The sequence below is a fragment of the Rhinatrema bivittatum genome, chromosome 3 (genome assembly GCF_901001135.1).
Source record: "Rhinatrema bivittatum chromosome 3, aRhiBiv1.1, whole genome shotgun sequence".
NCBI classification, from domain to species: Eukaryota; Metazoa; Chordata; class Amphibia; order Gymnophiona; family Rhinatrematidae; genus Rhinatrema; species Rhinatrema bivittatum.
The window spans coordinates 449,687,490-449,708,318 of NC_042617.1; the positions used below are offsets into that span (position 1 = coordinate 449,687,490).

A 20,829-nucleotide genomic window follows, 5' to 3' on the forward strand; every position below is an offset into this window, starting at 1 on the left:
CATTGCTATTTTTACAGCAAAATAAGTAAAATGAATGTTTGCATGGCGCTTTAATGAAGATCAATACAACAGTCAGTTTAATCTAGTTAAGCAGCACCACCATTACTACAGCTGGGAAAGCCACCTTCAGTGATCACTGGCCAGCTCCAACAGCTGCTATCTGGCTCTGCCTTTTTACCTCCTAGGAGCAGCACCAAAGACTGTCCATGTGCAAACACTCATGGGGCGGAGAGGAAGACATGTTTTGGGGACGATACAGAATAAAAAGCAAAAATACCAAAAACGAAAACAGAATTAAATTCAAAAGTCTAATCGTCCTCACTACTGCTGCCTTCTGCTCTGCCGCTCTGTCCCCAACTTTACGACGTCAGTAGTATACTACGGGATCAACCAATAATAAAATGCCACGGTTTCAAGTCAACAACCAATCCAAATGTAGCTTTTACTGAACCATCTTAAACAACAAGTTAGCACCCAATAGGCTGGCCCCGGTATTTGGGTGGACTGATTGAACTAACTCAGATTCAGATAACTTTATTGGTATGACAAGTTTACATGTGTTGCCAAAGTAGTTCATAAAGTGATTAAAAGAAAATAAGGAAACATTTTTACAAAATAGTAATAATAACAATAAAATAAAATTGCAGGGTACCGAAAGGACAATAACAAGAATCATTCTCAGGTTTTGGTGTAGAGGGTTTTTTTAGACCACCTGATCCAACCACATGACTAGTCCTTCTTGGGTTTTGTTTTTTTTCATCCTGTTGCTATAGCAGCTATGCAGCACCTCAAAGTAGCCGCTAGCAGTTTTTGAGTAGGTTTACAAATAGGGAAAGTATTACAAATTATTAAACTTATGAAGATTGGGAGTACAGGGATAGATATTCAGAATCTAGTGAGGTAGCCCCACAAACCTTTTCGTACCAGATCGAAGATCGAGGATGTAAAATATTTGAGCTTGTCATAGGTTGCATTGCCTTATTAGGATGTCGCTTTATGTTTGTTGTGTTATTTTAAATGATGTATTTGTCTGCATTTTTATTTCTTTTTTAAATTGTACCCAGCTTTGATTTGTAAAGGAAAGGTGGGAAATCAAATAAATACATTTAATAAATGAATTCCCCTCTCACAACATTCACCCGCTCCTCAGCATTCAACAAACAACCTTCCTCCCCCCAGCATTCACCTCCTCTCCTAGCATTCATCTCCACTCTTGCATCCACCCATAATTTCCAGCCCCTGTGTTTTTTGGTTCTCCCTCTTGAAATGCTGTCCCTGTTAAAGCATGTGATGCTGGAGACAAAGCCACTACTGTTAACATCTACATACATAACTAAGAATGTTTAAATATTGTTATTTATAATGTATTTTATAAAAAAAAATAATAATAATAATAAAAGCAATTCATTTAGCATAATTTGGATTTCTCCTGCTTATAATTTATGGGGTACATCAGATAACTTCAAATATCCTGCCCTGGTCCTGATTTTTTCCCCACTTCAGCAGTAGATTTGTAGTTCATAATGATTTCCCTAAAAACAGCAGAACTACAAATCCAGAGATGGACAAGGACTAAACTATGTCCCTGACTTTGTTCTCCTGTCCCTGATGCTCTGCAGCTATCTCTATAGAACGACCTTAAGCAGGTGGGATCTCCCCAGCATGCACTAGAGGGAAGGCAGCATGGTCTCAGCTGGGAAGTTTTGCGCATGCTCTGCACAGAGGCTGTTGTGACTGCTTTTTCTTCTAGTGTCTGCAGCTCTGCAAAGGAGAAACTTTCTGTCTGCACAAGACTGGAAATCTTTGCAAGCCAGCGTACCAGATCTACCCCCTCCACGCTGCAGAGGGGAAGAGGTGGGATTTTAGCCGAGACCTTCTGGAATCAGTCCCTCCTCCTCCTGTCTATTCATTTTTCTCAGCATCTGCCCAGGAAAAGCGGTAGCCCCAGCCTGACCCCTTCCCTGCAGCTGCTGAATTCTGAGGGAAAACAGAAGGGAAATGTCTGTGCTGGTTTCTAATCCGGTAAGAAATTCTTTTCTAACCTCTTCTATTTAGAGCACCAGAGCTTAAAGGAAAAGTTTTGTATGCAGCTCTTTCAACATCTCTCCTTGGAGCATAGTGCAAAGATATTTAATAGAACAGAACTCTTTTACGCCATATCCTTTTCCCTTGCTTCCTGGGGTCCAGTTTATTTTATAAATCATTCTACGGGATGAATTTCTTCTTTTGCTGCTCCTAGGCACTGTTGTTGTTGTGTTTCCTTCCTCTTTCCCCACCTCTGATTCCTCAGCCCCGATTCCTATGATGCAATATGGTTCCCCATGCACATACCCGGGAACTCTCAGGATTTCATCCTGAGACTGGGGAAATTGCATCAATTGCTGGGTCTCAGGGGAAACATTAGAAATCTCAGGGCCTCCCTGTACACAGCTCAGCCACTCCCCTTCCTCAGTAAGCGAGCCAGGAGTAGACACTGCAGGCAGCATGTGGGGCAGAAACTAGAGATGAGCTGTAATACACTCAAAACTCAGTCTGCAGCTGTGATTCCAGCACTTGGGAATCACTCAGCTAAGGGTAGAGTGAGGATGCATACGTTATAGAGCTGAGACTTATAGGGGGGAGGGAGCAAAAAGAGTCTGGGTGAGAGAGAGGCGAAGGGGAAGTATGCTGGGTCATCTTAGGAGGGGGGGGGAACAGGTGATGGGTGGGAGAAAAAGAAAGTGTGCATTAGTTGGGGGAGGGGGCAGTGGAAGAGAAAAAGCTGATACATATTATTCCATTCCTTCCCCCTCCTCCCCCACCCTCTGCTAATCAACAGCAATCTCAAGGTGACCACAACTCAAAAGTTCCCAGGTATGCCCATGTGGTTCAAAGTGCCAGTCAAGATCTGAGCAATGGAGAAGAATATGACCTAAGACTGATGCTCCCTTCCTACTGCTTGCCCAATCAGAAGTTGGGGAAACAAGGGAGAGTGAGAAAGCATTGAGCAGGAAATGAGGGATTGAGGGGTGAGGGATTGAGGGGTGGAGCAGAGGAGGAGTGGGTAGAATGGGGTGGAAACTGGAGAGGGCTGGTGGATGAGAGGAAGAGGAGATGAGAGGGCATTGATTGAGGGTATAGGCATCGGTGAGAGAGGATTTGGTGGAGGGGTGGAATCAGAGAAAGTGTCATGGAGTGTAAGAGAGTACATGTAGGGTTTTCAAGGGAGGAATTAGAAAGGAGATGAAAATGTGTGGCGGAGCAGAACTGGAGGCAAGGGAGGTACAACTCTCTTTCTACCCACCCTCTCAAATTTGTATATCCTCTCTCCCTTGATACCAGATTTTCTCCCTCAGATTCTGGAACCTTCCATGCTTGATTCCAGCTCTTCTTATTTCCAATCAAAGACCATCTCGTCCTCTCCTCCTCCTCCTTTTCTCCTTCCCTTCTTTGGTCTTCTTGCCCTCCCCAGTACTTTTTCTCTCTGCCTATCTTGGAGATCCTCTCCCTGTGCTAATATTTGAGATTCCTATTCCCCATTCAAAATAAATCAATACAATTATTTAACACTTTTTCTATACCGACCTTCATGAAAATAATTTTCATATCAGATCGGTTTACATGTAACAAAGGGTAAAACTTAAACATAATCAATTAAACCAGAAGCGGAAGTTACATATAACAAGGGTAGATAACTTGGGGGCTAGGCTAGTCAGAGGTAAGGACAATGTAACTGAAACTGAAAAGAACTAGAAAGGCAATGAACAAAAGAAACAGTGGCTTAATTATAACGTCTAAACATGGCGGGGCGTTAGCCTGGAAAAGTAGAGTCCTGTCTGGTTGACAATTAATGACTTAGAAAGTTATGGGAAGGCCTGGAGGAAGAGCCAGGTCTTAAGTTTTTTTCGGAAGGTTCGAGGGCAAGGTTCTAGTCTGAGGTCTGTGGGCATATTGTTCCAGATGTTTGGACCCGCTGTAGAGAATGCTCGTTCTTTGGTGGATGATAAGCGTGTGGATTTCATTGGTGGAACTTGCAGGGTACCTTTGTATGCTTCTCTTATAGGTCTTGAGGATGAATATAATTTGAGAGGAATCTGGAGGTCTAGTTGTTGCTGATTGTATATGGTTTTATGAATTGTGGTGAGGGCCTTGTGCAATATTCTATATTTTATTGGCAGCCAATGAAGGTTCTGTAGTATGGGATTGATGTGAGATCCCCTGTTGGTGTTGGTTAGGATTCTGGCAGCCGCAGTTTGGAGCATCTGTAATGGTTTGATAGAGGAGAAAGGGAGTCCGAGAAGGAGAGCATTGCAATAATCTGTTTTGGAAAAGAGCGTGGTTTGGAGCACAGACCTGAAATCCTGGAAATGGAGGAGAGGTTTGAGCCTTTTCAAAACTTGGAGTCTGTAAAAACAATCCTTGGAGGTGTTGATGGATTTCTTTAGATTCAGGTGGTTATCGAGGATAACTCCTAGGTCCCTTACTTGTGTGATCTGGGTGTTGGGAGATGTCAGATGGGTTAGGGCTGAGTGGTCGGAGGAAATGAGAAGGAGTTCTGTCTTGGATGCGTTGAGGACTAAGTTCAGACTGGAGAGTAGGCAGTTAATAGCTTGAAAGCAGCTTTCCCAGTAGGTGAGCGTTTTAGAGAGTGATTCTGTTATGGGGATCAGAATCTGTACGTTGTCTGCATAGAGGTAGTGGATTAATTTTAGATTTGTAAGCAGCTGGCAGAGGGGGAGGAGGTAGATGTTGAAGAGGGTGGGGGATAAGGAGGATCCTTGAGGTACGCCTAAAGTTGATTTGACGTCTGAAGATTCTTTATTGTTAATTTTTACCTTAAAGCTCCTGTTGCTGAGGAAGGAGGAGAACCATTTGTGTACGGATCCTGATAATCCGATTTCTGAAAGCCGATTTAGTAGGATGGAGTGGTTCACGGTGTCAAAGGCTGCAGAGATATCTAGAAGGATCAGGATGAAAGACAGTCCTTTGTCAAGGCCCATGAGGATGTGGTCAGAGAGTGAGATAAGGAGGGTTTCTGTACTTGATGATTTACGAAAACCGTATTGGGATGGATGGAGGATATTGTGTTCTTCCAGATAATCTGAGAGTTGCGTATTTACCAGTTTCTCCATGATTTTGGCCAGAAAAGGTAGGTTAGAAATGGGGCAGAAATTGGCGGGATCTCTCGAGTCCAGGTTGGGTTTCTTTAGGAGGGGCTTGAGGGAGGCCGTTTTTAGACTGTCGGGGTATATTCCTTGGGAAAGTGAGCAGTTTATGATATTGGTCAAAGATCTAGAGATAGTCGTCGGGATGAGAAGCAGAAGTTTAGTTGGAATGTGGTCTGATGGATGATTGGAAGGTTTCAGCTTCTTAAGTAAGGATTCGATCTCTAGTGGGGTAGTTGGTTCAAAGGAATCTAGGTTAGCTCCAGAGTGAGGAATGGAGTTATAGGTAGGGGGGGGGGGGTTTGTGTTGGTGGGTAGGCGAGCTAGAGTGTCTGCAGTTTTTTTTCTGGAAGAAAAGTGCTAGTTCATTTGCTTTGGATTGAGCTTGGTCATCTGGTATGACGTGGGTAGGGGATTTAGTGAGTTGGGAGACATATGAGAACAGGGTCCTGGCATCGAATTTCAGGTCGTGGATTCTGCTGGCATAGAAGTCCCTTTTAGTCCGTAAGATGGAATTCTTGTAGAGATGTAATGTGTGTTTGTAGTTGGCCAGAGTCGTGGAATTGGGGGACTCTCGCCAATCGCTTTCTTGCGATTGGCGTATGCAGATATAAAAGCAGGATTGGAAAACTATTTTATTTTTATAATGGAAAATTTAAAAAATGTACATTATTTTTTATAGGAAAAAAGATGCAAAACTATGAAAATGTGCCCTAAGTTTGCCACAGAATTTCAAAAAGATACTACCCCTGAGCTGCTACAGGAAACTGGGACCTCTGCATATAACAAAGTTTATTGCATGCATTATAATGAAACTGAAGGGAGAGTGGTTGAGTATGTCTTGGTTGCTCTTTCAGGCATCAGTCACGTTCAGTGATGTTGCTGCTTATTTTTTGGAAGTGGAGTGGGACATTTTGAAAGAATGGCAGAAGGAGCTGTACAAAAAGGTCATCAAGGAGATTCATGGTATCCTGATCTCACGAGGTAAAGATGCCTTTTCTGTCATCTATTTCTGATAGACCTATTGCAGTAGAGCTGTTCCCATTTTATCAGAGCTGGGAAAAAACAAGTACTAGATCACCTAGGAGCCTAAATTTTGGATCTTGCCTCCTGATGCTGTCTCAAGCCTGATAGGAGCTGCATGGCTGTCCAATGGCTTGGGCCAGTGAAAGACACCAGTGATGCCACTAGGCTGGGCTCTAAAAAGATTCTGCTGCTGGTCTCGGCCCAGGAAGAGAGAGAAGGGAATGGGTAGAGAGAGAGGGAAGAAAATAAGTAGCAGAGAGAACAAGGGAAAGTGACTGAGTGAAAAAAGAAAAACAAAAAAATGACAGAAGAAAATTAGCAAATTAAGCAAAAAAAATCCCTAAAAATGAAGTGAATTAAGAAAAAATACAAAAACAGTAGTGCAAACTAACCTAAAAAAAAATGTTGTCAAAATAAAAAATAATTAAAAATAAGAAGGTGGAGATCCAAGATGGCGCCGGAAGCATGAGACTCTTCACTTCAGCTGTACACTCTAGGGTAGATTTTATAATTTTGCGCGAGCGCGAACAAAAGTACGCTGGATTTTATAAGATACACGCGTATCTTATAAAATCCGGGGTCGGCGCGCGCAAGGGGGAGCACATTTGTGCAATCTGCGCGTGCCGAGCCCAGCGCGCTCTGCCTGTTCCCTCTGCCTCCCCTCACCTTCCCCTCACCTTCCCCTCCCTAACCCCCCCTACCTTTGTTGGCAGATTTACGCCTGCGGAAAGCAGGCGTAAATCTGCGCATGCCAGCGGGCTGCTGGCGCGCCATCACCTGACCCGGGGGCTGGTCCGGAGGCCTCAACCACGCCCCCGGGCCGGCGCCATGCCCCCGAGCCCGCCTCCGAAACGCTGTGTCACTCGCGGCCCGCCCCCGAAACGCCGCGTCACTCGCAGCACGCCCCCGACACGCCCCTCCATGTAAGCCCCAGGACTTACGCGCGTCCCGGGGCTTGCGCTCGCCGCCGAGCCTATGCAAAATAGGCTCGGCGCGCGCAGGGGAGGTTTGGGGTAGGTTTTCGGGGGGTACGCGCGTATCGTACGCGAGTACCCCTTTGAAAATCTACCCCTCTGCGCATTTATTTATTTATTTTTTCAAAGATATGTTGTTATAATCTGCTTACTCAGTGGTGAAGAGCAAAGGGAAGATGAGGCATTATCGTCCAAGTCCTCTACTTCCCAGATGACTGTACTGCAGTTTGTGGGTCCAGTGGATGAGCCTATAGATTTGGGGGATTCTCCTCACTGCTGGAGCTGAAGAGGGAACTTCACTCCATCTTAAGGTAGAGGTATTGCTTAGCCCTCCACTAGCATGAACGCAACTGCAGGAATGTCAAAAAGGCTGTTTGGTAATGGGCATCAATCAGATAACTTTCCACATCTCAGAGCTTGGGAAAAAGACTTAGGGGTTGATCTGAGTCCAGATGTACCACACTCCATCGAAACAGAAGCCTCCTGTTTCTACAAGTACAATTTTAAAATGTAATGTTGCTACTTTTAATTGACAGGTTATTCAATTGTTAATCCTGATGTTATATTCAAGATCAAAAAAGAAGATGAGAAATATTTCACTCAACACTATGAGTGGGAAGGAAAAGAAAACATTAACGAATTCACCATTGGTAAGTAAATGTTTTGGATTTAAAGGGGGTTTCCATTTTCAGATCACAGGAAATGGGTCATTGATATCAAACATTTGTTGACTAAAAATATTATAAGCAGGCTTTCATCAAATTCTTCTAGACATGTTTTGTTTTGCTTAACAGGCCAACCAGTTTTAACATCTGTGTTCTCCCTGACTGTTAAACAAGAGGAAGAACTAGATTTCATGGATCGTCCTGAATCGAAGATGACTGAAGAGATTAATCCTCCTGTAACAAGCAAGTATACGATTCCTCCTGGACTTCTTTACATGAACGTTCTTTGAGGAAGGGACCATCCTTACTCCATGAATATGATGGAACAAGGAAGTAGAAGGAGAATACAAATATAAATTAAAAATAAGGCAAGCTGCATTCTTTTTGTAGCAAGAGAAATGGAGAAATAGAAATATGAGAAACAGTGAAATGGAGAGCATTACAGAAATCCCATCAAGAAATAATAAGCGCATAGATAATCTGTATAGTAAGATAAGGGTGCGAAGGCCTAATATTATAACGATGGTATCAATAAGCTTTAAGTACAGCAGTTACCTGAGGAGGGAAGGTGAGTTTGGAGTCAATAAATAACTCCAAAACCCTTGACAACATAAAGGGCAGGGAATGGGGTAAAATCAAAAGTGAATGATGGAAAAGGGGAAGGAATATTATTCGAGGATGTGATAAAGAGGACTATTAAAAAAGAGCAGACATCCAGTTTAAGCAGTAGAAAGAGCAGTGGAAATGTGACTAGAAGGAACGGCAAGGATAAATAAAGCTGCGTATTGTCAGCCAAGAGAAGAAAGAAAGGGAGCAAAGGAAGACAGAGAAGAAAGGAAGAGAGCCACAAATAGCACTGTGTGATCCGCCGACTGTTAAAGATTAGGGGAAGACAACTGGTGAACAGCGATAACAGCAACAGTTTGATTAGGCAAACGAGAACAAAATCAAGCAAGAACGTTGCCAGAGAAACACAAAGTGGTAAGCAAAAACTCCTGATTAACTGTATCAAAGGCAGCAGATAGATCAAATACATTAAAACTGCCAAGAAACCATGTGATTTACCGGAGTGAAGAGCATAGACAATATGAGGAAGAGCAGATTCAACAGAGTTTGAAGGGCAAAACCCTGACGGAAACTGAAGGACAGCATTAGAATTTAAATCAGAATGAACCTGTCACCGAAGAAGTTTAGAATGCAGTGTGGAAGAGAAATAGGGTGACGATTAGATAGACTAGTAGGATCAAGAGATATTAAGAAGAGATTGAAGATAAACAGGTTTATATTGTCTAAAGAAGATTTCCTTCATAAGAGAAAGATCACAAGTTGAATGAGAGCAGGTACAAGAGTTAAAATTACAGAAGGATAAAGGAAAGAAGTGAAGGGATCACTAGGACAACATGTAACATGAGAGAGAGTGAGAAGCTTAGATGCCTCCTCAGTGGTGATATGATAAAAAGAGCTAAAAATACTAGGGTCTGTTTTATACAGTGAGATTTTTCAGGATGAGGAATTTAAATATGAAAATACTGAAGCAGGGAATTCAGAATCTGATGCAAATATTGAGAATTTTGCTCATTATGAAGGATTAAATTAGAAAAATATAGCTTCTTAGTAGGGAAGAAGATGTAGTTTTAATAACTTGTTAAGATTCTCTCTGCGACAAAGGATTGGAATACTTTGGGCTATGTGCACAAAGTATTTTCCCCTTAGACACACAATGGAAGAAAATCCCTAATATTTCTTGACCTTAGTCTTATATACTACTCTTTCCAGTTAACATAAAGCGTATCTGCCACCCCAAAGGAAAGGACTAAGCCAGGCTCAGGGGCCACAGAATTGCCTCTGGAGACCAGGGGGCCAGGTTGGGCAGGATCATTTTTGACATTGGCCCTCGTACCTTTCTCCCTCCCCACGGACTGGTGGTCTGGGCTTGGTAATCTGCAAACAGCGGTGGTGCCTCAGGGTGCTTCCTCTTCCCCCTGCTGCTTGGGCCATGATGTCCTGCTTTTAACCGCACCGTGCAAAGCTTGTTGGAATGACATTCTGGCCCCAGGCAGCAGGGAAAGAGGAAGCAGCCTGAGGCACCACCACTATTGTCCTCATATTACCATGTCTGTATCAGCAGAGAAACAAAGGGGGAAGAAGGGATCAGTGGCAGAGATAGGAAGGGGTGAAGGGAGGGTATCAGCAGTGGGATAAACTTGCTAAGTTAAAAAAAAAAAAAAAAAAAGGCCACCCCCTCTAATCTTTTAGGTTTTTAATCAGGGGTGGCTCTGATCCTGTTTGCAGTGATAGCAGAATTAACTGTATGAAGGTGCATGGGACAGGGGATCAGGGGAATGAACAGCCCGCACTCCTCGCCCAGACCCATTGGTGCCCCCACCCCCTCTCCCTCTCTTGGTGGGAAACGAGACCTGGGAGAGCAGTGCATGGCTGGCTCTGTCCCTGGCCCCACAATGCCTTCAAACCTTAATTCTGCTGCTGTAACAGTCAGGCTGAGAGTGATGTGCTACAGAAAATGGACCAAGTCTCTCAAGCTGTACTATATTGCCCTCTATCAGGCCGATACAGTACCGACGATTAAAAAAAGTGCGGCAGAGCCAGGCATCTGCACGTTTGACGCGCGCACATTTTAGTTCGCAAGCCGCTCGATTCAGTATTCAAATTAGATGCAAATCCAAGCGGCAGCAAAGGAGCATCAAAAGCGCGCCTATGAAGCGGTAGGCGTTCGCAATCCATTTTACTGTGTAGAGTGGTATACAGCGCCTATACAGTATCCAGGGTGCGCTGGCGCCATACCTGTCATTTCAAATGTCATTCCAGCAGGTAAGTGGATGGTTCTTTTCTACTGACCCCGCATGGACACCAGGGCCGGTGTCCTGAGCATCTGGACGTCCTTGATCTGAGGCCACCCCCAACCTTCCACATCCGGGCGCTTAAGGACGTGCAAGGACATCTGGGCGTCTGTGAAGGTTGGGGCCTCCAAGCATAGACGCCCATGATCGGAGGCCCAGCTGCCTTCCAAACAACCATGGCCACTGCCTTGAGCGCCCGGCCGGACGTCCAAGGTCGTGGCTTCCGTTCATGGACATTCCCGCTTCTTTCCGGGCGTCCATGATCGGAGGGGAGGCCCCGCTGCCTTCCAACGTCCATGGCTGCTGCCTTGAGCGCCCGGCAAGACGTCCAAGGTCGAGGCCTCCGAGCATGGACATGCAAGGACGTCCGGGCATCTGTGAAGGTCGGGGCCTCCGAGAATGGATGCCCGGAAACAGATGGGAACGCTACCTTCCAATGTCCATGGACGTTCCCGCCTCTTTCCGGGCGTCCTTGATCGGAGGCCCCGCTGCCTTCCAACGTCCATGGCCGCTGCCTTGAGCGCCCACCCGGAAGTCCAAGGTCGGGGTTTCCGTTCATGGGCGCCAGAGCCAATATATACATGTTGTCCATGACGCTGTCCGGTCCGAAGCTGACTGAACACCACACTAACGCCAGGTCAGGGTAGGCGGTAAATATAGAGGTTAAAGACGCGGTAAAGAAGCTGGTTAAAAACGCGATAATTTGGATGCACGTTACTGTAGCGGGGAGAATAGCTAATCCGATCATTAACATATCATGTACATGCGGCGGGCGGAAATGGATACGTGCCTTTTTCGGCAAGCGCTAAGGACGCATAAAAGCCGATACTGAACCGCGCGTCCGTCTTACCCGCTCAAAACATGCATCCAAAGCGGGTTAAAAACCGCGCAACCGCGGCCGCGCTTTACTGTATCGTCCCGTATGATTTGCTTCATTGTTATCTTTTAGAAGTTCTTTAAGCAATCAGAGGAGTCCTTTTTTTCTTTGCTTCCTCCCCCCTAGCCAGGGCCTTCTATATACTGGAGCACTGAGTTAGAGAGGGAAATAATGTTAGGCGAGGGGGTAATGGTCTTCCATTCCCTAAGCCTTCATGATTAACACTTATGTACTTTACAGGTCTCCAGTCTGCCAGAAAATGTTCTTGCTCTGTCCCCTGTTAGTTACTTTGGTGGTCAAAATGGTTTTCCAGTTGGACAAAAATTTCATTCGTTAAGGTTTATTTCCAGCACAAGAAACTTTTTTTGTCCATCTGGATGAGAGTATTTCCTGATGAGGCTCTCCTGATGCAATCCACGGGGGAAAAAAAAATCCTAACAATGAGGACTTTCTTATTCAGAGTGAAGTAACCTTTTCACTCCCGTACCCCAGTCAATGTCAGGTGTCTGTAAGTGTGTTAATTATCTTTTTTTTATGATCCTGGGCAACATAAGCTTTCTTTTTTTTTTTTTTTTTTTAATTTTTTATTTATGGTAACGTAAGCTTTCTGATATGAAATCTGGTCATGTGGTTAAACATGACTTAATGGGGAACAGCCAGCATTGATTCAGCAAAGGGAAGTCCTGCCTTACTAATCTATTACATTCAGGGCCGGTTGTAAACATACAGGCACCCAGGGCAGACACTTGTGACAATCACTTGTCACTTTTCCCCGTGTCATCTTCCCAATGTCTTTCTCTCATCCCTCCCTCCTGTGGGCCCATTCCTGGCCCTTCTCTCTTTTACCCCCCTTTCTACCCTGACCCGGCCATTTCCCTCCCTTCCCCTGCCCACATGACTCTTCCTGATTCTTCTTTCTTCTGCTCCTACCATGCCCACGCCCCTCGGCTCATCTCCCACCATACCTGGGAGCTTTTGAGCTGTGGTCACCCTGAGATTGTTGCTGATGAAAAGGGGAGGGGGGGAATGTCTTTCCCCCCTGCATCACCAGCCCCCTTTCCCGGGTTCTTCCCTCCCCTCACCTTTTTATAGCTGTTCTAAGCCCAGCAGCAGCTTTAGCAGCGGCAGCAGAAACTTGGTGCAAGGCCCAGAGCCAATGTGTGTGCACTGGCAGGCCTTGCAGCGACCCAGACCCTCACATGGATTTCCTTGGATACAGGAATCCTATGAAGTGGGGAGGGTATGGTGCCGCATGCAGGGTCTGCCAGAGTGCATATGCTAACTCTGGAACCTGCACCGAATTTCTTTCTGTTGGGCCTGCTGAAAATCTCTGTTGCTGCCATCCTACCCGGACTAAGCCACAGTGCAGCGTAGATTACTGGCTTTTATTTTTTTTATAACACTTTTTACTTCAGCTGGCCAGGCTGACTGAAAACTAGACATTTAACAGTCCTAATGTAGGTAAGGGAGAGCTGGTCAATACTGTGCAGCTGGATTTTCAGAAAACCTTTGATAAAGTCGCTCTTGAGACTCATCAGGAAATTAAAAAAGTTATGGGAAAGGAGGTAGTGTCCTGTTGTGGATTAGAAAATGTCCAAAAAATAGGAAACAGAGTAGGCCTGAATGGTCATTTCTCTCCATGGAGAAAGATAAATAGTGGAGTGCCCCAGGGATCTGTACTGGGACCAGTGTTTAACTTATTCATTATTGATCTGGAAAAGGGAGCAATGAGTGAAGTGATACATGACAGAGAGCATGGAGTGAGAAGCCTGTGTGTAGGTGTGAGAGAGAGAGACAGCATGGTTGGGAGTGAGAAGCCTGTGGGTGTAGGTGTGAGAGAGAACATGGGAGTGAGAAGCCTGTGTGTGTGTGTGTGTAGGGGTGAATAAACGTGGACAAAGGTGAACCAGTAAATGTGGTGTATTTGGATTTTCAGAAGGCATTTGACAAAGTCCCTCATGAGAGCCTTCTAAGAAAACTAAAAAGCCATGGGATAGGAGGCGATGTCTTTTTATGGCTAAAAGACAGGAAACGGAGAGTAGGATTAAATGGTCTGTTTTCACAGTGGAAAAAAGATAAACAGAGTGCCTCAGGGATCTGTACTTGGACCTGTGCTTTTAATATATTTATAAATGATCTGGAAAGGGATACGACAAGTGAGGTGATAACATTTGTGGATGATAAAAAATTATTCAGAGTAGTTAAATCTCAAGTGGATTGTGATAAATTGCAGGAGGACCTTATGAGACTGAAAGATTGGGCTTCCAAATGGCAGAGAAATTTAATTGGACAAGTGCAAAGTGATGCATATAGAGAAAAATAACCCTTGCTGTAGTTACACAATGTTAGGTTCCATATTAGGAGCTACCACCCAGGAAAAAAGATCTAGGCTTCATAGTGGATAACATATTGAATTTGGCTCAGTGTGCTGCGGCGGTCAGAAAAGCAAACAGAATGTTAGGAATTGTTAGGAAGGAATGGCAAATAAAACGGTGGATATCATAATGCCTCTATCACTCCATGGTGAGAACACACCTAGAATATTGTGTGCAATTCTGGTCGCCACATTTCAAAAAGGATATAATTGTGATGGAGAAAGTACAGAGGAGGGCAACCAAAATGATAAGGGGCATAGAACGGATCCCCTATGAGGAAAGGCTAAAGAGGTTAGGGCTGTTCAGTTTAGAGAAGAAACAACTGAGGGGGAATATGATAGAGGTCTACAAAATCATGAAAGGACTTGAACAGGTTAATGTAAATTAGTTATTTACTCTCTCAAGTAATAGAAGGACCAGGGGGCACTCCATGAAGTTAGCAAGTAGCTCATTTAAAACAAATCGAAGAATTCTTTTTCACTCAGCGCATAGTTAAGCTCTGAAATTAATTGCCAGAGGATGTGGTTACAGCAGTTCGTATAACTGGATTTTTAAAAAGTTTGGATAAGTTCCTAGAGAAAAATTCATAAACTGCTATTAATCAATAAAGATTAGTAGCTTGAGATCTATTTAATGTTTGGGTACTTGCCTGGTACTTGTGACTTGGATAGGCCACTGTTGGAAACAGGATGCTGGGCTTGATGGACCTTTGATCTGACCCAGTATGGCAATTTCTTATGTTCTTATATCTTATGCAGCAGTGGATTCATGATGTCGGACCGGCCCGGGTATTTGCCGCCCAGGCTGGCCCAGGACACATCACGTGGTCTGCCAAGCGCGGCTCTGCCGCGGCCGCGCATGGCAGACCATGTGACTGGAGCGATCGGCCCACTGATCCCCCAGTAGGCCAATCCACCCCTGATCTTATGTTTTTAGAGAACATGTGGGAGTGAGCCTATATGTGTTTTTGAGAGAGATAGCATGTGGAGGGGAGAGCCTGTGTAGTTGTGAGAGAGAGAGCATGTGGGTGTGAGATCCTGTGGATGTAGTTATGATATATTTTTCCATTTTTGGAAAGAGGATTCATAAAAGAATACACTGATATTTCTATTATTACGTGATTGGATCTGATGTTTCTGTGAAGTGTTCTTTGTTTACTTTTTATATGATATTGTTGTGTATTTATAAACTGCAATACATATAAATTAAATACATCTCAATAAGCTATTTTTAATGTTTTTAAGTGCTTGAAACAAAATATTTTAAAGCATCACTCATGATGCATGATGACTGCCGCAGACTACAAAGAAATCCATTGTCAGGTGCATTCTAAGGTATTTATTGATAAGAGTACAGCTAGCAGGGCTCAAACCTGCAAGCATTCCCTGAGAGCTAAGAACTAGAAGATTTAAAAAACCCTGTCCTTTGGTTTTAATGTATGGTTTCTCTGCCTTTATTTAATCTAGTCTATTAATTGCCTTATTTATTTACTTAAAGTTGAGCTTAGTTTTTGGTTTTACCTATTTATTTAGATCAAGTGTTTTTTTCTTGTTTCAAGTCTTGTTCAATGTAAACTGTTCCATGTAAACTGTTCTATGTAAACTGCCCCCCGGCAGTAGTTCTTCTGTTAACTGTGAACCGGAGTGATATGTATTGTATACAGGAACTCCCGGTATATAAAACTATAAATAAATAAATAAATAAATATGCCTACTGCCCACCCATGTTAACCTTGGGCCCCCCAAAAAATTCAGTTCTGGCTACGGCACTGGGTAGATTCCATGGAAAAAGTGCTCACAAAGAAAGCAAGCACAAACATGCTGTTTCCTTTTGAGAAGTGATGCAAAGTCCGTGGGCAAAAGTACTTAGGTACCCCATATGTGTACACCCGTGCTGGGATTTATCCACTTGGAAAAAGAACCCTGGAGTCACTGTGGAGAATACACTGAAATCATCAGCTCAGCATGCAGCAGTGGTCAGAAACGCACACAGAACGTTAGGCATTATGATAGTCTCTGAATAATTCCTATGTATACATCTAAGATGTGCCCACACCTTGAATACTTGGTTCGCCATCTCAAAAATGATATAGCGGAACTAGAAAAGGTACAGTGAAGGGTTATAAAAATGGCTAAGGGTTGAAACATCTCCCTTATGAAGAAAGGCTAAACAGGTTAGGGCTCTTCAACCTGGATTAGAGATGATTGAGAAGGGGACATGATAGAGATTTATAAAATCAGGAGGTGTAGTGTGAAACAGGTTAAGAGGGAATGGTGCTAGGAGTAGGTGACACTCTAGGAAATTAAATGTTCCCTGTACGTACCAGGATCAGTCCAGGACACCTGGGTTGTGACTCCGCACCAGTAGATGGAGACAGACTAAAACTTGTGGGCGGAGCCCTATATGCCCCTGTGCCAGTCACAGCCCCTCAGTCTTACTCTGTCTCCAGTAGATGGTGCAGGTCCGGTCACAGCCCTGCCTGCCCTGGTTCTGGTATTCCGTCAGGGTCGGTTCTTTTTGTTTTGATTTGTTAGGCCAGTTTAGGCTACGGGTTTCTATTTGGCAATAATTTTCTAAATTGTCCCTAGGTCCCTTTCGCCCTGCCTCCCAGGGGGGTTGTGAGGTTCTGAGGGGACCACCCCCCCCTGGTTGAGGCCGCTGCTAGGGTCGAGGACCCAGCTGGCCTAGTAGCAGCGTCAGGGGTGACACCGGGGAGCCCGGTTCACTCACCCCTGCTGGATTAGGGCTCCAGGACCGTGGACAGCGACAGGCGTTTTTGTTAAAAAAAAAAAAAAAAAAAGGTTTGTGTTTATTTCTGTGCCGGCTCTCTCTTGCTTCGCGTCGCCACTCGCGGGGGGGGCGCCGCCGACGGGGGGAGGCCGTTCGTTTGAATTTTTTTTTATTTTTCGTCGCTCCTGTTGCCCCGTTTTCGCGCCTCTTCGCCGGCATGCCTCGCGGCTCGTTCTGCCGGGCCTGTGGCTCGGCGCGCGCGCGCCTTTCGCGTGAGGGCCTGTGCGCGGCTTGTCTTCCGGGCGGAGAGGGGTCGTCTGGGGCGCCTCGGGGGGCTCGTTCGCGGCCCGCGTGATCGTCTCCGCGCGAGGGGGGCGCCGTAGACAAGCCCCAAGAGCTTTTCCCGCTTAGCGCGGGAGTGGCGGCCATTTTGGCCATGGGCCGCGAAATGGCGCGGGAAACGGCAGGGCCTTCGGCCTTGCCTCCCGCGCTTTCCCCGCAGCGGATCGCGGTCGGAGGGGGTCCCTCGGGGGACACAGGGTCCCCGGGGAGTCCCGCTGATTTTTCTTCAGATTCGAGCTCGCTTTCGGAGGACCTTGCGCTTTTGTTGCGCAAGGTCCTGAAATACAAAAAAAGCAAGCGCGGCCGGAGTGAAGCTCGCAGGGCTCCACCGCAGAAGAGGCCCAGGAAGCCTTCCGGGGTCGCGGAGGGGCCCCAGGGCGCCTTGCGGGGGAAGCGGCCTCCACGTGGCGTCCCACAGGAGGCGGACACCGATTCCTCCCCCGAGGCGGACGCTGATTCCCCTGAGGAGACCCAGAAGGGACCCGACAATGTGGGAGCGGACGGCTCCGCTACGTCCGGCGTAGGAAAAGGCTCACAGGCAGTGGAGGGAGACGATCCCAAAGTGGTCCGGCTATTCCGTAGGGATGAATTGCCTCCTCTAATTCCAGCCATTCTCCAGGAACTGGGAATAGACCCCCCTCCGGCGGTGGTTCGTCAGGAAGCGAACATGGATCCGGTCCTGTTAGGCCTCACGGGTCCGGCAGTTGCTTTTCCGTTCCATTTTTCTTCAACGGACATCATGTTCCGGGAATGGGACACTCCGGAGTTAGGTTTGAAGGTCAGCAAGGCCATGGACAAGCTTTACCCGCTCCCGGAGGATGCGCTGGACCTTCTCAAGTTTCCCAAGGTGGATTCGGCGGTTTCGGCGGTAACGAAGAGATCTACTATCCCGGTTACGGGTGCGACAGCTCTTCGGGACCTTCAGGACAGGAAGCTGGAGGTACAGCTCAAGAAGATTTTTGAGGTTTCAGCGCTAGGAATTCGGGCCGCCATGTGTACGAATTTCGCTTTGAGAGCTGGCTTACGCTGGGCTCAGGTCCTCCAAGCCAATGCGGATCTTTCGGCAGACGAGGCAGCGCAAGCGGATAAGTTGGAAGCGGTAATAGCATATGGCGCAGATGCACTCCACGATCTGCTGCGCACTTCGTCTAGATCCATGGTGGCGGCTGTCTCGGCGCACCGCCTCCTGTGGCTACGCAACTGGGCGGCGGATGGCTCTTCTAAGGCTTACCTCGGGGCGCTGCCATTCAAGGGTAAGTTGCTGTTTGGCAAGGAGTTAGATGATTTGATGGCTTCCCTGGGGGAAAATAGGGCTTTCAGGTTGCCCGAAGATAGATCCAGGTCGCGGCCTTCCTTTGCAGCCAGGTCCCGCTTTCGTGGGCCCAGGAAGGCGCGACCTCAAAGGTCGTCGGGGCACTCGTACAGGTCTTCCTCCTCCCGTAACCCACAGTGGCAGCAGCAGCAGTCCTTTCGTGGGAGGCGTTTTGGTAGACCAGGGGGTGCCCTGGCCATCACGGCTCCCAAATCTTCACAATGAAAGGGGGTCGGCCCTTCTCCCGCCGCAGCCTCAGCACGCCGTTCCCAACGTCGGGGCGCGGTTGCTGTCGTTTTACGAGAGATGGGCCGGAATAACGTCGGACCAGTGGGTCCTCACCGTGATAAGACACGGCTACGCGTTAGATTTTGCTCGCATTCCAGTGGACAAGTTCCTTGTGTCACCCTGCAAGGCTCCCGAGAAGAAGGCGGTGGTGCTAGACACCATCCGCCGCTTAGAGGACTTGGGAGCTATCTCCCCCGTTCCTGTCAGCCAACACGGCAAAGGCCGTTACTCCATTTACTTCATCGTACCAAAGAAGGACGGCACGTCCCGACCAATTCTGGATCTCAAAGGGGTGAACCGATGCCTTCGCGTGCCTCGCTTCAAAATGGAGACGATCCGGTCAGTCATCGCCGCGGTCCGGCCAGGCGAGTTCCTGGCCTCCCTGGACCTCACGGAGGCGTATCTTCACATAGGCATTCAGCCGTCGTTCCAACGCTTCCTCAGATTCTGCATTCTGGGTCGGCATTACCAGTTTCGGGCGCTCCCGTTTGGGCTCGCAACGGCCCCTCGTACATTCACGAAGGTGATGGTCGTGGTGGCAGCGCAACTGCGCCGAGAAGGTCTCCTGGTCCATCCTTACCTGGACGATTGGTTGATTCGGGCGAAGTCCGAGGATCAGTGTCGGATGGCGGTGGCCAGGGTCCTCCATCTGTTGCAGTCCCTGGGATGGGTGGTCAACTTCAGCAAGAGTCATCTGACACCCACGCAGACCTTGGAATATCTGGGAGCTCTTTTCGACACGAAGCAGGGCAAGGTGTTTCTGTCGCTCGAACGGATGGGCAAACTGCAAACTCAGGTGCAGCGCTTGTTGTCTCTTCGCCAGCCGCGGGTCTGCGACTACCTTACGTTCCTAGGGTCTATGGCTTCCACGCTGGCGCTGGTGCCATGGGCGTTCGCTCATCTGCGACCCTTACAGTCATCCTTGCTTTCCCGCTGGAAGCCGGTCTCGGAGGACTTCCATTTACCGCTTCCTCTAGCGGGACACGCGAGGTCCAGCCTGCGGTGGTGGCTGGACCCCAGTCATCTTTCCGCCGGAGTCTCTCTCCTGGTGCCCAGTTGGACAGTGGTGACCACGGATGCCAGCCTCTCCGGTTGGGGAGCGGTCTGCCTAGGGAGCTCAGTTCAAGGCCTATGGTCAGTGTCGCAAGCCCAGTGGTCTATCAATCGCCTAGAGACCAGGGCGGTCCGTCTGGCCCTGCAGGCTTTTCTACCATTGCTGCGGGGAAAGGCAGTCCGAGTGTTGTCGGACAATGCGACCACCGTGGCATACATCAACCGGCAGGGGGGGACACGGAGCCCCCAGGTGGCAGAAGAAGCTCAGCGCTTGATGGCCTGGTTGGAGCTACATCTCAGCAACCTCGCAGCGTCTCACATTGCGGGAGTCGACAACGTGCAGGCGGACTATCTCAGCCGTCATCGTCTGGATCCCGGAGAGTGGGAGCTGGGGGACGAAGCGTTTCTTCTCATTTGCGAAACATGGGGGGTGCCCCACATGGATCTGATGGCCATGTGGCACAACGCGAAGGCCCCGCGATTTTACAGTCGACGTCGAGAGCGGGGGGCAGAAGGCGTCGATGCGTTGGTGCTTCCCTGGCCGACGGAGGTGCTGCTCTACGTGTTTCCCCCGTGGCCGATGATCGGCAAGATTCTACGGCGCATAGAGTTGCATCCGGCCAACGTGATCTTGGTGGCACCGGAGTGGCCTCGCCGGCCGTGGTTCGCAGTCCTCGTACAACTGGCAGTAGCGGCACCCCTTCGGTTCCAGGGAATGGCGGCCCTACTCCATCAGGGCCCCGTCTGTTTGGAGGATGCGGATCACTTCTGTCTCGCGGCATGGCTTTTGAGAGGAATCGACTGAAGAGAAAAGGTTATTCAGATGCGGTGGTGGCCACGCTACTGCGTTCCAGGAAGCAGTCGACGTCTTTGGCTTACGTCCGTGTCTGGGTGGTCTTTGAGGACTGGTGCGTGCAGCGCGGGGTGGACCCCACTTCGGCTTCCGTCTCTGATGTTCTGGCGTTCCTCCAGGTGGGTCTGGCCAAAGGTCTGGCGTGCAGTTCCCTACGGGTCCAAGTGGCGGCGCTTGGGTGTTTGCGAGGTAAGTCTCTGGCGCTTCACCCGGATATTGCTCGTTTCCTTCGGGGTGCTAAGCACCTTCGCCCCCCGTTACGTCTTCCTTGTCCGGCTTGGAACCTCAATTGGGTTCTCTCCGCTCTATGCACGGCGCCGTTTGAGCCCTTG

General features: G+C 47.6%; 1 protein-coding gene across 2 annotated transcripts in view; it reads left to right on the top strand.

Moving 5' to 3' along the window:
- Window positions 1–1,666: 1,666 nt before the first annotated feature.
- LOC115088019 (oocyte zinc finger protein XlCOF6-like) overlaps window positions 1,667–20,829 on the top strand; it is a 56,415-nt gene continuing 37,252 nt past the window's right edge. For both annotated transcript variants that reach the window (XR_003855691.1, XM_029595872.1), the window contains exons 1-4: window positions 1,667–2,022; window positions 6,002–6,128; window positions 7,681–7,794; window positions 7,939–8,052. Coding sequence is in view for 1 of the 2 variants with exons in the window: in XM_029595872.1 (XP_029451732.1) it covers window positions 1,999–2,022; window positions 6,002–6,128; window positions 7,681–7,794; window positions 7,939–8,052 (379 nt within the window). In the remaining variant the exon portion in view is untranslated. The remainder of the gene's footprint in view (window positions 2,023–6,001; window positions 6,129–7,680; window positions 7,795–7,938; window positions 8,053–20,829) is intronic.